Source organism: Triticum aestivum, chromosome 5B, assembly GCF_018294505.1.
Source record: "Triticum aestivum cultivar Chinese Spring chromosome 5B, IWGSC CS RefSeq v2.1, whole genome shotgun sequence".
Taxonomy (NCBI): Eukaryota; Viridiplantae; Streptophyta; class Magnoliopsida; order Poales; family Poaceae; genus Triticum; species Triticum aestivum.
The window spans coordinates 575,351,724-575,368,015 of NC_057807.1; the positions used below are offsets into that span (position 1 = coordinate 575,351,724).

Here is a 16,292-nt window from a genome sequence, read left to right on the forward strand (position 1 = left end):
ATCAGATCCATCCAGCACGAGACAGATGGCACGGTGCGAACTAGAGGAAGCATAGGGATCTGCACGGCTGTCCTACAAGATCATCCCAAGAGAGAGAAAAACAAAAAAGAGGCGCTGGCTGGCCCTAGTCGCCCGAACGTCTGCCTCGCCCGGATCCGGGTCCGGTTGGTTACCGTTGGGCCTCGTGCTCGGACCGGCGGGGAAAAACCAAAAAGGAGGAGGCCGGACGGCTCGCAACATGGCCGTCACGTTGCCCGGGCGGGAACGCACGCACCCCCATGCATGGCCCATTCATTCATCGTCGCCGGCCCCAGCTGGCCGTCCGTTGCCAGGCGGGCGGTCGGGATGCGTGCCCCGAAGCCCGAGCCGAACGTTGGGGATTAATCACTAATCTAATCGGCCCGAGTAGTACCTCCTCCGCGCTTCCCTGCGTCCCTGTCTGTCCCTCTGCGTGCCGTTTCTTCCCCGATCGATCAATGCTGCTATAAAATCACGCTCTCCAAACTGCCGGACCATCATCCCTCCCGCACCTAGCCGTTGCCCGCCCCGCCCACACCTTCTTCCTCCTCCGGCCTCGTCCTCCTCCTGCCATTGTTGCTTGCGGCTTGCCTGCAAGTTGTGGCCGGGTTTCAAGGCAGGTGGGAGAATCCTGCACGAAAGGTAGATCAGATAGGTGGCGGTGGAATAGTGGATAGAAAGATAGGCACGGAGGCTGGGGCGTCGCTGTCGGATCGGACCTGACTCATCGCCGTCGTCCTCAGCCGCACACCGGTCGCCGTCGCTTCTAATCTCCGGTAAGTAACTAACCCGACCGCCGCTATTTATACCCTTTCCAGTTCCCCTGCACACCAACATTCATCCTTGCTTTCAACCAACCAATCAATCGCCCCTCTCGTCTTCCCGCTGCCGCATCCCCTCCTCCTCCTTTACTGCCTTCGTTTTCGACCGCATGCTGGGCCTCATGGCGAGCAAGCTCCTAGCCAGAGTAAGTTGGTTAGTTCGCTCGCAGGGCCGGATAAATTAAGCAGAGTCCTTGGCGGCCGCACACCACACTATTCCTGGCCTTTTGTTTCTTGCGATTCCCGGGGCCGTTGTTGCCGTTGAGATGCGATGGCTCTCACGCGCTCTCGGCCGTCCCCGTTGTTTTCAGTTCGGCCTTCGTCGGAAGAGGGCAGCCAATCCGCCGGAGGCATGACTGCCAAAATACGCAGAGGCGGGCGGTTGGAGGACCAGAGCAGAAGAGGACATTTTCGGTTGCATTGCAATGGCGGCTTCCGTTTTGCATGATCGCACACCCCAACCACTCCTTGATCGATCGTCGATGAACCTTATCGCCGTCGATCGCCTGCCCGGGTTATATAAGGGGGAAGGAGAGGGGCAGCGGGAAGAGCACGCCTCCTCCTCCTCGCCGCGCCTCTTCTTCCCATCCACCATAGCTACCCTCGCTCTGCCGTGCCGGTGCCCCCTTTCCGGTAAGAGACTCATGCCAGCCGGCCACGGTTGTTTCTTGCGACCTCGTCATGTGTCTCGTGCCAAAAACAAGGCGTGTCTTCTGTGAAACCCCCAAAAAAGTAGCGTGCCTCTTGCTGGAAGCATTTAGTGTGTGTGCTTGGACTCCAACTGTCTGTCCAAGCGCGCCGGCCATTCACGCGGCTTGGATTTTCCCTCGCGGGAAGGGTCCCAAATTTCCAATCGGTTGCAACAAACGCATTGAATCTGGGTGTTTCACCACCCCAGTACTTCACCCCGCCCCACACCTCTCATACCAATAGTGCTCTCCCTCCCCCTGTTCTTGCAGCACTTGCAAAGGGACCGGCGCAAGCGCAAGGCAACCTGCTCGCCGTAGCTGCTGCCTCCTGGCCTCTTCTTCCTCAGCTTGCCTCCGGTGATTACACTTTCATGGCTTACTTCCTACCCGTTTGCCGCGTCGAATAGTAGCATTAGCTTCAAAGTAATATTGTAGCCCGGCGTTTAATTCTCTTCTGCTGTTGTTGGATTGCGATTTGGAGCTGTAGATTTTGATATATTCCATTAGACGTCCTTGCAAGCTTTTAATTTGTTCTTAGTACCGTTGCGGTTCACAACTGCACTATGTCACTACTAGTACATGTTCTCTTCTGTACAAGCAAAACATGCTGCTCTGCGCTCTGCCAAATTAAGCGGCGGAAAACAACGCTTAAACTAACACCCCGCGCCCACGATCGCAACTCAACTGGGGAGTAAACAAAGCATCCCCGTCGGTGGTTGCCAAAAACAATCCGCACGCGATGACGATGCCCCGGCACGGCCCGCTGCCATGGCTCCTCGCACCACTCAGCCTCGCCGCCCCGGGCTCCTCTCGCCGCTGACCGCGACCGTTGACGTTGACCCAACGCCGCGCCATGGCCGACGGCGCCGGCGGGCTCGCCTGCCGTCTCCGGTCAGGCGTCCTCTCGCCACTGGAGGAAGGTCTCGCCGCGATACTCATCACGTCGCTGCAATGTTTCGCGCAGGTCAGGCGGCTCCTGCCCCCGCTCCTGCGCCGGCACAGGATGGCGCTGCTCACGGCGCCCGCGGTCTTCGCGGCCCTCCTGCTCTTCTGGGGCGTGCTCGGCGGCACCGACGCCGACTACCTGCTGTACAAGGACGCCGCCAAGCCCGTGGAGGACCGCGTCGCTGATCTTCTGGGCAGGATGACGCTCGCGGAGAAGATCGGGCAGATGACCCAGATCGAGCGGCTCGTGGCCACGCCGGACGTGCTCCGGGACAACTTCATCGGCAGCCTGCTCAGCGGCGGCGGCAGCGTGCCGCGGAAGGGCGCCACGGCCAAGGAGTGGCAGAACATGGTGGACGGCTTCCAGCGGGCCTGCATGTCCACGCGCCTCGCCATCCCCATGATCTACGGCATCGACGCCGTCCACGGCCAGAACAACGTCTACGGCGCCACCATCTTCCCCCACAACGTCGGCCTCGGCGCCACCCGGGACCCGTACCTCGTCAAGAGGATCGGCGAGGCCACCGCGCTCGAAGTCAGGGCCACCGGCATCCAGTACGCCTTCGCACCATGCATCGCGGTGAGTCTTCTCTCCTGGACATCAATGTCAGCGGCATTTCGAATTTTGGATCTCGGCGAGCCATGCTGAATTTTTGTTGTTTCGATTTCTGTTCTTGAACAGGTGTGCAGAGATCCGAGGTGGGGGCGGTGCTACGAGAGCTACAGCGAGGACCGCCGGATCGTGCAGTCCATGACGGAGCTCATCCCGGGCCTGCAGGGCGACGTCCCCAAGAACTTCACCAGCGGCATGCCTTTCGTCGCCGGGAAGTAAGATCCAGTCCACGAACCATACAGAAATTCCGATGTAGGACTCATGCGACTGATGAGAGTACAAATTTTGTGTTGAATGCAGGAACAAGGTGGCAGCTTGCGCGAAGCACTTTGTGGGCGACGGCGGCACGGTGGACGGCATCAACGAGAACAACACCATCATCAACCGCGAGGGCCTGATGAACATCCACATGCCGGCGTACAAGAACGCCATGGACAAGGGCGTCTCCACCGTCATGATCTCCTACTCCAGCTGGAACGGGGTCAAGATGCACGCCAACCAAGACCTCGTCACCGGATACCTCAAGGACACGCTCAAATTCAAGGTAAAAAATCAAAAATCAAATTCAAGTTCAGCTGCTCTTCATGGCCTGGAGCATTCTTCAGATGTTCAGACGCTCATCGCCATTGTCGCATCTTGTTTGCAGGGCTTCGTGATCTCGGACTGGGAGGGCATTGACAGGATCACTACCCCTGCCGGATCTGACTACTCCTACTCGGTCAAGGCTTCCATTCTTGCCGGCCTTGACATGGTGAGCACAATTTCTTCCCTGTGAATGCAGTAATGTGGCTTGATGCTGGCCAGGCTGAGACCTAAGATTCTTGTGGTGTTGCAGATCATGGTGCCCAACAACTACGAGCAGTTCATCAGCCTCCTGACTGGCCACGTCAACAGCGGCGTGATCAACATGAGCAGGATCGACGACGCCGTGACCCGGATCCTGCGGGTCAAGTTCACCATGGGCCTCTTCGAGAACCCCTACGCTGACCCTGCCATGATGGAGCAGCTAGGAAAGCAGGTACGGGAACAAACTCCGATGCTGAAAAACTCAGAAACTCCCTTCAGCTTCCTTCAGCTTGGCATGGCGATTCTGGACTCTGAGGTCTGAAACTTCCTACTCGGTTTGGAATGCAGGAGCACAGAGATCTGGCGAGGGAGGCGGCGAGGAAGTCGCTGGTGCTCCTCAAGAACGGCAAGACGCCGAGCGATGCGCCGCTGCTGCCGCTGCCCAAGAAGGCGCCCAAGATCCTGGTCGCCGGGAGCCACGCCGACAACCTGGGCTACCAGTGCGGGGGGTGGACCATCGAGTGGCAGGGCGACACGGGCCGCACCACCGTGGGCACCACCATCCTGGAGGCCGTGAAGGCCGCCGTGGACCCGTCGACGGTCGTGGTGTTCGCGGAGAACCCCGACGCGGAGTTCGTCAAGGGCGGCGGCTTCTCCTACGCGATCGTGGCGGTGGGCGAGCACCCGTACACGGAGACCAAGGGCGACAACCTGAACCTGACCATCCCGGAGCCCGGGCTGAGCACGGTGCAGGCGGTGTGCGGCGCCGTGCGGTGCGCGACGGTGCTCATCAGCGGGCGGCCCGTGGTGGTGCAGCCGCTCCTGGCCGCCTCGGACGCGCTGGTGGCGGCGTGGCTGCCCGGCTCCGAGGGGCAGGGTGTCACCGACGCGCTGCTCGGCGACTACGGGTTCACCGGGAAGCTGCCGCGGACGTGGTTCAAGTCGGTGGACCAGCTGCCGATGAACGTGGGCGACGCGCACTACGACCCGCTCTTCCCGCTCGGCTACGGCCTCACCACCAAAGGGACGAAGCAGTACTAGGCTAGGCTGCTTCACATAGTAGACAGCAGGATGGTACACCATTAATGGATGGATGGAGATAGGAAAATGGGACATGAACCGTAGGTTCTTGCCTCCCGCCATGGCTGCCGATCGATTCCTTTCGCTCGGTTGGTACTACTGCTATTCTTTCTTACTTTCTTTGTTGCTGGTTGATCTGGTGTATTATGGCTGAGTGAGATCTCACTCTGGAGCAAGCAATATATCCAATCGATGAGCTATTTTATTCACTGATGGTCATGGTCGATGAGCTGTATGTGGAAACGAAACCCAGCGGCCGGTGGGTGCTCTTTTCAATCACGCATGCCCGGCCGGACTGAATCATCATCGTGTGTGAATAGTCCGAATTTTGTCGTGTGCATACTCGCAGAAAAATGCTGTTCAGTCGGGATTGGGCCGTGGAAACAGAGCAGCTCCCCATGGCACCAATGAAACCCCGCTCAAGAGCAGAGCAGCAGGACCATGCGGCCCGTTTTTGACATTCAATCCGGCCGGGCATCCAAACGTTTGCAGACCAATTCGTATGTTTGAATTTGCCACTTGCGAGAGTCCGGACAAATGCGGGTGTCAGCTTGCCCAGTGAGCGTGGACGGATAGTGCGTCTAATATGAGAGATGTCATTGGAGACCACTCAAGAATAGACTTTACCTTGTGTCTCGGCGCGTTGTCACCGTCAGCCATATTGGCTCTGGAGCACGCCTGCATGTGATAAAACTTATGCCTACATTCGGCTCTCCCATACCGCAAAATACTTATGTGTTCAGAAGCATGGATTTTGGGTGCATGAGGATGCCCACAACAGACTGTATGCCATGGAATGGTTGTTTCCAATTTCTCGTGAATATTATGTGTACCTCCATGTAGTCGTCTTCTTCAGAAAAGGGGTGGCGACAACACAAAGTGACTTCAGCTCGGTGGTGCTTTTTGAGCGCCGGGTTTCGAGCTCCGTGGTGAAAACCCCGGGTTTGGCGTTCAATGGTTGCACCTGGCAATGGCAATGTTTACACATCATGCCCTTGATGAAGGCATTGCTTTGAGGTCTGCGAGACATGCTCCCAAGGGGGGATTAGGCGATGTTGATACTTGCGCCTCATTTCCTTCTTGAAGGTATTGCTTCGAAGAAACGTTCTCGTGTTTTGTGTGCTATCAAGGACAGCGAGTGATGTTGCTTCTCATCATTTGTCAACTCTCTATTTTTTTCGCCCTTTTATTTTTTTGACTTCATGCATCCTACTGTCTCGACTTGATCATGATGTTTTTGTAGAGATCAGATGTAATTGATATATCTTGATATTATAATTTATCTTTGGTCAAAAAACCATGAATAATCATAGTGGGGCAAGCTGCTATTTCTCATTCAGGTTTTGGTTGCTGCCGCTATTTTCCATTCTCGTTTTGGTTCGTATTTTTTGTTAAAACTACAGATAATGCACTGCGTGTTGCTGCAGGAAATGCTTGCAACTATATCAATGAGATTTGATTTCACAAAGCATTTATATTTAGATTTAGAAAAATGATAACTAAAATTAAAATGCATGTATGTGTACTATATTTGATTATTGCATAGTTGTAAACTATTTCCATGCATGTGGAATGATGGGACAGTTACATGTTAAGAAAATTAGAGTCAATGGGTATCAGCTTTATTTTTCTGAAGCCGGTATAGGACCATGTCACGTATTTTTTTTATATTGTAAGAAAAATGCTAAGTATATGTATTATCAAAAATAAATTAGTTATTTTTAAAAAGTGTACGTCGCACATTTAAAACATTGAAATGTGGTGTAAATTCTCATTCAAATTTAAAAAATTGTTTACCATTCCAAAAAAATGCATGTGACATTATAAAATGTGCATGTGTTTCAAAAAAATGTACGTAGCATTTAGACAAAATGTAATTCTGTATACAAAAATGTCCGTGTTATTCAAACATAAATATTTTGTACCATTCATAATAATGTATGTTACATTTAAAAAAATCATGCATTTCAAACGAAATGTTGTAGCATTTTCAAAATAATGTTTATCCAATGTCTATAAATAAATGTTTTAGAAAAATGTTTCATGTCAACCGAAAATATGTTTGTATGTGTGTTAATTTTTTTTTGAAAGAAGAAAAAATGTTAATCATGTATTTAAAATAGTTAAACACATATAAGACAATGTTTTAGATGTATATGGAAAATGTAAAATGTAGGTGGCGGCGGCTACTCTGTAGCGATAGATGTGCCGGCGTTGCCAACAATGTCCCACCACGAGGTGGCCCAATAGGGAGTGCTTTTTTTTGGTTTTGTCAATTTTTCTTACTTTGTTGTTTTATTTTGTTCTCGTTTCATTTTCTTAAAATATGATCGGAAATGCTTTGGTTCAAATTTTTTAGTCCATGCACTAAAATTTTAAGACCCTGATAAGCAGGTGACTACTGGAGTCATTGATTAAGCAGGTCAGATGGGCTTAGCAGGACTCGAACCCACAATATCACCGTTATGAGCGGTACGTTTCAACCAATTAAACTATAAGCCCAATCAGATCTCTACATGCCGGGAAGAGCGGACAGAAAGATGAGACCTTTGCTCTATCTCCTTCTTCCTCTTCCCGGGGCCCCGAGGGTGTGCGTGTGTGCGTTCATGGGAGGGAGTGTATGCGCGTATATATGAGCGCTTGTGTCTGTACTGATACTAAAAAAAATGTTAGGGCCGGAGTGCTTCATGCCACGGAACCTCATGCCACATATGTGACACTTATCATTTAGGATACTATTATTTTTAAAATCATTGTGTTTTAAAATATATATTTACTGTGCATTAATTAAATGTGCAATATTATTTAAGAAATCTTGGTCGTGTATTTGAAAAATGTTCTGAAACCGGCGTGACAATGACCTAGCCTCTCACAGCCTGTAGAGACCAAATTGATTAATTGGTTGTGCAGGTCAGGTGCATCGCGACTTGATGTATGTGAATGCTACGCTACCCAATCTTCAAGTGATGGTCCATGAGATCTGTCTCACGTCCATTGCATGATTAATCGGAAGAAACAATACTATACTAGAGAGGACCAATCAGTACTGAAAAGGGTAATATCTCGATTATTAAAATTGAATGGATAGGGCTGCACATCACTACGGTCTACGGGCATGCACCAAACGAGAGATCTCATTTGTGAGGCGAGTAAAGCATACACAGATACACTAGTATCAGAAAATAACTAATAATTGATGATTAGATAGAGTGGACCTCTAGCATGTGGATGCATGGGCCAACCACATCAAATCGATTAATTAATTTCCCTTTGATGCCACGATGTGCATACAGATCCATCCGATCGATCCCTCCCTGCGAGCATATGTCGGTGTATGTGCGATGCGCGCGTATACTACTACGCAAAGACGTGAGACATACTTCGTGGTTTATTAGTCCCCTTTGTATTCTGTGCAAAATTTTAATATTAAATTTAAATAACAAAATGTTTATGCATATTATAAAAATAATATAATTAAAAATTATGTTTAAATATGAATCTAATGATATAATTTTGATAGCATGCATTAATATTTTGTTAGTTATATCTCTAGTCAAAATTTAGCACAAAATACAAATGGACTTATAAATTAGGACAGAGGTAGTAAGTGATAATATCATACTTATATAGATAAAACAGATGATGTGACAAGTAATTAATAATGAAAAAGAGGCATCTGAAACATACTATGAGTAACATCACTTATAGCAAGACAAAATGCGTCTACAACCTAATAAATGAAAAATCGCATGACACCACACATATGTTAGTCCCACTATAGAAGTAGTAATATAGAGGGTGCTTGGATACGTTTTAGTCCCATGACTAAAAGTAGTGGGACTAAAACTTGCTAGCCTCACCCATGTTTGGATCCAAATACTAATAAGACTAAAATCAAGTTAATGAGCATTTATTATCCTCCAAACCTTCCAATCCAGAATTCGCCTGTGTTAAATGAGAGGAGTTAAATGATGAGAGAGAGGACTAATCCACATTTTAATAGGATATCCCTGACTAAAAAAATTTAGTCTCAAAAGTAGTTTTAGCCTCTCTTTAGTCAGGGGTGCTTAGAACTTTAGCCTCTTAAAAAGACTATTTTTAGTCAGACTAAAATAAATCCCTTGGATCCAAGCACTCTCATAACTAGTAACGTAAAGTTGCTCCCCACTGTGGGTAGTCTGAAGGCGATAAATCTCCCTCGGCAACCAGGTCTTAACAAATCTTACCGATTTGAAGGCCAGATCAAACATGATAATTTGAAGAAGTCGTTTCCAAAGGAACAACGTGTTGCCCCCGGTGGGTGTGAAATATCGAGGATTAATACTCCACATTGTGGATTAATCTATCGATCCTGTACAACCGAGCATACATGTAACTTGAATATAGTGTCGATCTCATCGAAGATACATGAGAGATGAGAGAAGATCACATAACCAACCTATAGTCGGATGGTTACAAGGACAGTGGTACCTTGGAGGTCCGCGAAGCTGCATGTCAGTGACGGAGCCGTGGTGAGCTCGAATGAGGAGGTGATCTGTCATTTTTTTCTTTGATGGTTGTTGTGATGATGCCGGAGGTGGGTGATGGCGTTGGTGTCAAAGCCCAGGGCATTCTTCGGTCTTGATTACAATTTTTCTTCTTGGACTAGTGTTTTGTTGTCTTTTCAATTTAAGATTTCTATTTTCATGCCCCTGGTTCCATAGTTGTGCTTAGTTTTGCCCAAGCGAACTAATTTTGCTCATTTTGCCCTCCCCCTTCACCACCTCTGACAAAAAGCCCAAACGCTGCAATGTCCTCCGGTCAAAGCCTTTGACAGTTGCCTCCCCTCCTCCTGACTAGTGGGGCCACATGATATCCTGGTAGGTGGGGCGGAGGCAACTTTCTACAGGTGGGGCCTATGCTGGTTGACGTTTCTCTCTCTCTCTCTCTCTCTCTCTCTCTCTCTCTCTCTCTCACCCCATTTCCAACAGCCTGTACCCGAGCCGTTCGCCACACAACCGCCGCCGCACCATCCGCTGATAGCCGACGGGTCAATCAAAGGAAGGCTGCACCGCACATACCCCCCACCCCTACTCACCTAGCCCATCACTGTCCCCCACTCTAGCCTACAATCGGGAGGAACACTCGACCACGATGCACTAATCCGCTGTGTTCCATGCCCAGTCTTGTAGTGGCTCGAGGGGATCTAGAGGGTGGACCTACAACATCAGCTTGAGTTGCATACGCTTGGGCAATGTTGAGGGACACTGGTCGTCGTCCCATCCACCATGGGGAGGATTGGGTCAAACCTGGAGAAGCAGAGAAATCATGGATTTCGGCTGGGTAAGCCTCGAACCCCTTATAATGTGTGATCTAACTCAAAAATATGCTTAGCATTTCACCAATGGGCGCGTGAATTGTTGCATGTCTGACTGAATTATTGCCTGCCTAACTGTAGGATTGATCCAGCGCTTGCCTCTTGGCTCGCGTTAGAATGGAAACTAGCATCCTGCGAGGTACAAAAGCGCATCTTTTGTCTGGATTTTGCAATCCAAAGGTGGTAGAAACAATAATTTCGTTTAAAGATTTGTGCAAATCCCTGTGCGTTGATTTTCCCTGGATCCAAGCCGATGACATTGATCTGAAATATTTTCATAGTAGTGAGCAAAAATTTGTGCCACTAACTTGCGACGAGCATCTAGAAACCCTTTTTTTGTTTGAATGCTAGGAGCCGTTTCGATAAAATTCAAATGAACGTGCTCCAGCTGCCAAAATAATGTGAAAAGGGAATGGGTGTCGTACCTGATAACTCTGCTAAAAGTGAGCGGCCCCGCACTCCTCATAGGTCCAAACCGGCTAAACCTACTAGAAGTGAAAGCCAGGCGAGTGCTGCAATGGATGTAGAAGATGATGCACGGTCTGATGAGCTAGTGCCTCAAAACAGTGGCAAGGATGGCATGATGTACCCTGAATTGGTTGATGGATTCAGCAAATGAGAAATGCAGGATGAATACTCGAAGGAGCCAACTGGCCCTGCTATATTTGATGACACTGATGATCAAAAGAAGTAGGAGAACACTGACATGTTGGTTCTAGACGAATGCGATGGTGAGGACATGCCAACAATTGAGAGGGACAAGAGCGATCCTAAGCTTACTCCAGGAACAATATTGGAATCGATGATGGAATGTCGGAGTGTACTGACTACATATTACATTCCCAATCAAAGTGATTTTGTGAATGACAAGAGTGAGCCCAGAAGGTTGACAGTTCACTGCCATATGAGAGGTGTAGGTGGAGGTTGCATGCCTACCGTATGCGTAGAAGTAAGTATACGCAGGTATTTAATTTTGCACGAAATATTAGTTTCACTACTTCTTAATCACTTTTCTTTGATACACTTGTTTCATCGAATTTTCGGTCAAACTGAACCCACATGTGCACACTTGCCCACATGGAGGGGGGAAGACACAAACAACAAAATTAGCAAAAACTAGATGGGTGACCGATGCAATCATGGATTGGCTGAGAGAGACACCAACACTTGGTCCTACAGCACTACTCAAGCAGTTGTTTGAGAAAAGATAAGCATACAGTACATGAGGATTTTTATGCAAAGGAAATGGTCTTCACAAAATTAGTGGTTCATGGAATGAAAGTTTTGCTTTCTTGTACACCTACAAAGCTGAAGTGGAGATGGCAAGTCCAGGCAGTGTTGTAGACCTTGACAAGCATATTGTGCAGTACAAAATTAGGGGGAAGACATTTTAGAAGGAATGTATCAAGAAGGCTTTTTATTTGTTTCAAGGCTTGCTGGCAGGGTTTTTTGGTCGGTTGTAGGATTTATTTGGCCATGGATACAAAAAGTTTAAATGGAAGATTTAGGGGACAATTAGTAGTTGTTTGTGCAATTGATGCACACAACTGGCTTTTCCCAGTGGCTTATAGTGTGTTGGAGATGGAGTCAGATAAAATTTGGGTGTGGTTTCTGAAGAATTTGCGCAACATTATAGGGCAGCCTTCAGGATTAGCTATACACACAGATACTTGCAAGGGTTTAGAGACTGCAGCAGACGTTGTATTCCCTAGAGTTGAGCATAGGGAATGTATGAGACACCTAGCTACTAATTTTACAAACAAATTCAGGGGTAAAGTGTATGATGAGAACCTATGACCAACATCATACACTTGCAGCTTGAGGAAGCATGAGCACCAATTGAGAGTTTTGTATGATGAGAATTCTGCTGTGCGGGAATACATGGAAGCACATCATGGAAAGGTTATTGGGAAACATAGTAGAAAACAAAAAAAATCCCTACGTTCACCGAGTAACAATATGAAGACACATATAGGGTTTGGATCACCGATCATTATCGACTCTAGAAGTAGATGAATCGGTGTAGAGTGTACTTGGAGTTCCTTGAACTGTTGAAAATGATCCAGTGAACCGCATTTGAACGATCCCTCGAATGGAAGACCAAAAGCACAGCCTCACTACTTGGTTGCAAGCGTACGGTCTTCACAATCCGGTAGCGCTTCGCCATCCAGAGCTAATCATCGCCGAAGAATAAGAGCTAGGAGATTAGAACAACACTGGGCTTCTAATTATGAGGATTAGAGGAACTAGGTATAGATCAAATTAGTCAACTAGGACAAACTAGAACTAGAACTAGATGAACTAGATGAAGCTCCAAAACTTGTGTGTCCCAATGGAAAAAATCCTCTAGTATATATAGGTTAGAGGGGGAAGGAGGGCTAACCACTAAGGAGGAAAAGGCCGTCCTTAGGGCACTGACCAAGGGGGCTCCAATTCGGCCCCCCACACGGAAAGGGGTGGTGCCACTTCCTATTGGGCCTGGTGGCCCAATATTCCTTCTGCCACTTGGCCTTTTAAGGCCCGTTGATATTAAATAAAATATAAATCCTTCTAACAATTACTAGAGCATTTTATATATAATTTAACATCTCTCGAAACATTTTCCACCTATATATAATTTATTGGTAATACCCAGTATTGCCCGATAAACTCCAAAACCCTTCTGGTGACCCCGAAACGATTTAGGTTCCTCTCAAAACTATTTTGAATATTAGTGAAAAAATTCCACAAATAAATCCTCGATATTTTCGTCCTACTAACACTTAATATATCGTGATTACATTAAGCTTGTGACCTCGCAGGTTCGATAAATCATAGACATGAATGAAGCTCATTTGTTAAATGACCGATAGTGGAACCATGGACGTCCATATGTATCTCTATGATTACTCGAATGACATTCGAGTGAACCTTTGATAATTATGTGATGTTTACTTTACTTTGCGATATGTTGCAAAACCCGAGGTGCGCCGGTTTCCTCATGAGTCAAGCACATGCTCACTATACCGTTCTTCTCGTTACTGATTTTGTTCTTCTTTCTTGGTGAAGTATTTTATGAATGATCCATGAAGGTTTTTTGGTTCCTGCACGACTATGAACAAACACAAATACAACCACACTAAGCAGCACATGCATAACCACATTAGCAAATATACCCACAACCACATCAACACGTACGCACATCCCTAATAGTGCACAAACATACCCATAAGCACACAGTTGCAGGGATGGTGGCCCAATATGGACAGCCTAACAAACAGGGACAACAACTCTTGGATCATGCCAAGCGCTTGTTTGTCTTGATCGCACTTGGCCATGACCTCCAAGCCAGAAAGGCCAAACATGATGACCCCGAGACCATCCTTAGCCAGGACCTTGGGGGTGAAGAAGTACCAGATTCTGGAATGGCGCATAAAGCTGGACCCAACGCTAAGAACGCAAGCAATCGAAGGCACGCAAGGACAACTAGACCAAAAACGCAAATAGGGGAAAACCCTAAGAAAGAAAGAAGATGACAACAGGAGCAAAACAATGGAGAAGTGACCAATCTCCAACAATAGCATGCGGGCCTAAGAATAGGCACACAAAAGAACAAACAACCACCAAGAGGACCTGCAATCGGGAGGAGGAAAGAAAAAGGACGATGAGTGAGGATAAGAAGCGCAAAGGAAACCAAATGCAACAAGCACCCATAAAGAGACACTACAAAAAAAAGACACGTCCCTGACAATTTGGGCCGAGCGAATTTTTTCTGTCATGCTTATGACACTTCTATGACGATAATTATGATAAAACCCGGTATCATCACAGATGTGGTGGGCTCCTACTTCTGTGACAAAAAATTATGACAGAAAATGGGCTTTTCGTCTTGGGCGGGACGGAGACGCAACTGCATGACATTATTTGGGCCGTCCATGACAGAAAAAACCATGGTAGAAGCGAGGGCGAGAAAAATATTGGGAAGTTCCCGGTTACGGTGGGTGGTCGGCGCCGAGCGATGCGCGGAGGTTTCCGCGTTTCTCTCGTGTACGCGCGTATGTTCTAGGCGTTGGCTAACTGAACCCGAGCAATCTCACATTACTGAACCCGAGCGATCGATCCCTTGGCTGTTAACTGAACCCAAGCGATTCCTTCGTTGCTGACTGAACCCGAGCGATCAATCACTGCTGCTGCTTACTGAAGCCGATCGAGCCCCCGTGTGAGACGTAGCCAGCCGGTGTTGGGTTGCCTCTCATGAATAGTGACCATTGCTATCGTGCACGCAGTACGTAGAACAAGTTGAGACGTGGTGAGTCGAGCCGGTTAATTGGGTGTGGATGAACAGTTCCCGGTGGGGGCTGGATGAACATGATCCCATGGTAGTAGGCCGTTGCCGCTGGATGAACAGGACCCCGTGGAGGCCGCCGCACCCCAGCTGGTTGGGGGTGGATGAACAGGACCCCGTGGAGGCTCTATGAACAACATCCGGTGGAGGCTGGATGAACAGTACCTATGGATGAACAGTAGCCCGTGGAGGCTGGAGGGGGTCGACGGTGGATGAACAGTAGTCCATGGAGGCTGGAGCGAGGCAGTAGATGGTGAATGAACATGACCCTGTTTTGATTGTAGGCGCTCCAAAACAAGTCCGTTTCCTCCATTTTGCAGTATGGCACACCCCTCCTGATCAACAGGACCCCATTCCAACTGTAGGCACTCCAACACAAGTCCGTTTTCTTTGTTTTGCGGTACGCCAGACCCTTCCTGACGAACAGGACCCCATTTCGACCGTACGCGGTTGAACACAAGTCCATTTCCTCCTTTATGCGGTCGCCAGACCCTTCCCGATGAACAGGACCCTATTTCGACCATACGCGGTCGAACAGAAGGCCCGTTTCCTCTGTTCTGCGGTACGCCATACCTCATTTCAGTTGTTTCGTCCAAGCCGGTTGGCTCCCGATGAACACGACGTCGTTGCTGCCGTTCTCTACCTCTCCATGTACACGAGCCCTAGCCGTACATATGTGCAAGTAGGCGTTCGAGACCCCGCACGTATGTACGTACGTGGCCGTATTTTTTGGCATCTGGCTGTACATACATGTACATAGTTTAGAAGGGACTGCCTGAACTGCTACGTCGGGGGCTTGCCGACTCTTCCACCACCGCCAACTCGATGCCATCTACTACTACACATGTCGTTGCTTGCTCGACCACGGTTCATCATTGCAGAGGGACCGATCGACCAATATGTATGTACACTTTCACGAAAACGCTATGTACGATTCGATCGGGTGGGTCCAGCTGTTAGGAAGGATAAGGATGCACTTTCTTGCATGTGAAGATATAGCTGGTGGGTCCCGGCTGTCAGGGGGAGGAATCATTTTTATTTTGCAAGTAATAAGGAGGCACTTCCTTGGTTACAAAGATGTAGCTGGTGGGTCCAGCTGTTAGCCTCATAGCCTAAAGTCCACTTCTGATGGCTGTCGTTCGTTGACCTTGTTGACCACGAGGCGCCGAGAGCATCATGGCGGTGGAGAAGCCAGAGAAGACGAGGTGGGTGGATGCCCACGCGAATGGGAGTACGAGGGTTCACTAGTTCGGCTGCGGCGTAAGTCCGATGTCACCGAAGAATAATAGGGGGTGTAGGTGAGTAGAGGGAAGGTCTGGCCAGTCGTAGTATGATCGGTCCGTGAGGCATGCGCGGCAGCACAACCGGCCACGGGAGGATGAAGCAGGCGGTACAGTGGGCCTGGTTTGGGCGGCTAGAGCAAGAAGACCAGAGGTTGAAGACGCAATACGACCGTTGATTTAACATCCAACGGTCAGTGCAGCTAGAATCATTTTGACTAAGTTGACAAAGCCCGTACGCGTCAACTTAGTTGGCCCGTAAGTCAGCCTCTAAATCTGGTGGGTCGCAGCTAGCAGGGGGTCATTTTTTTGCTCGTAATAAGGTGGCACTTCCTTGCGTGTGAAGATGTTTTCTGGGGTTTTAAATTTCTTATTTTTCG

General features: G+C 48.7%; 1 protein-coding gene across 7 annotated transcripts; it reads left to right on the plus strand.

Moving 5' to 3' along the window:
• Nucleotides 1-511: 511 nt before the first annotated feature.
• LOC123113326 (beta-glucosidase BoGH3B) lies at nt 512-5,161 on the plus strand. Of its 7 annotated transcripts, none has more exons than XM_044534538.1 (7): nt 830-985; nt 2,493-3,053; nt 3,156-3,301; nt 3,387-3,630; nt 3,733-3,837; nt 3,922-4,104; nt 4,221-5,161. In XM_044534538.1, exons 1-7 carry the CDS (start codon nt 950-952, stop codon nt 4,911-4,913), a joined length of 1,968 nt encoding a protein of 655 aa, XP_044390473.1. In that variant the 5' UTR covers nt 830-949; the 3' UTR covers nt 4,914-5,161. The 7 variants fall into 7 exon arrangements, with proteins under 7 accessions (XP_044390471.1, XP_044390473.1, XP_044390468.1 ...); XM_044534534.1 differs by lacking the exon at nt 830-985 and adding an exon at nt 1,962-2,419; XM_044534536.1 differs by lacking the exon at nt 830-985 and adding an exon at nt 512-794 and having other exon boundaries at nt 3,387-3,837.
• The last annotated feature ends 11,131 nt before the right edge of the window (nt 5,162-16,292 follow it).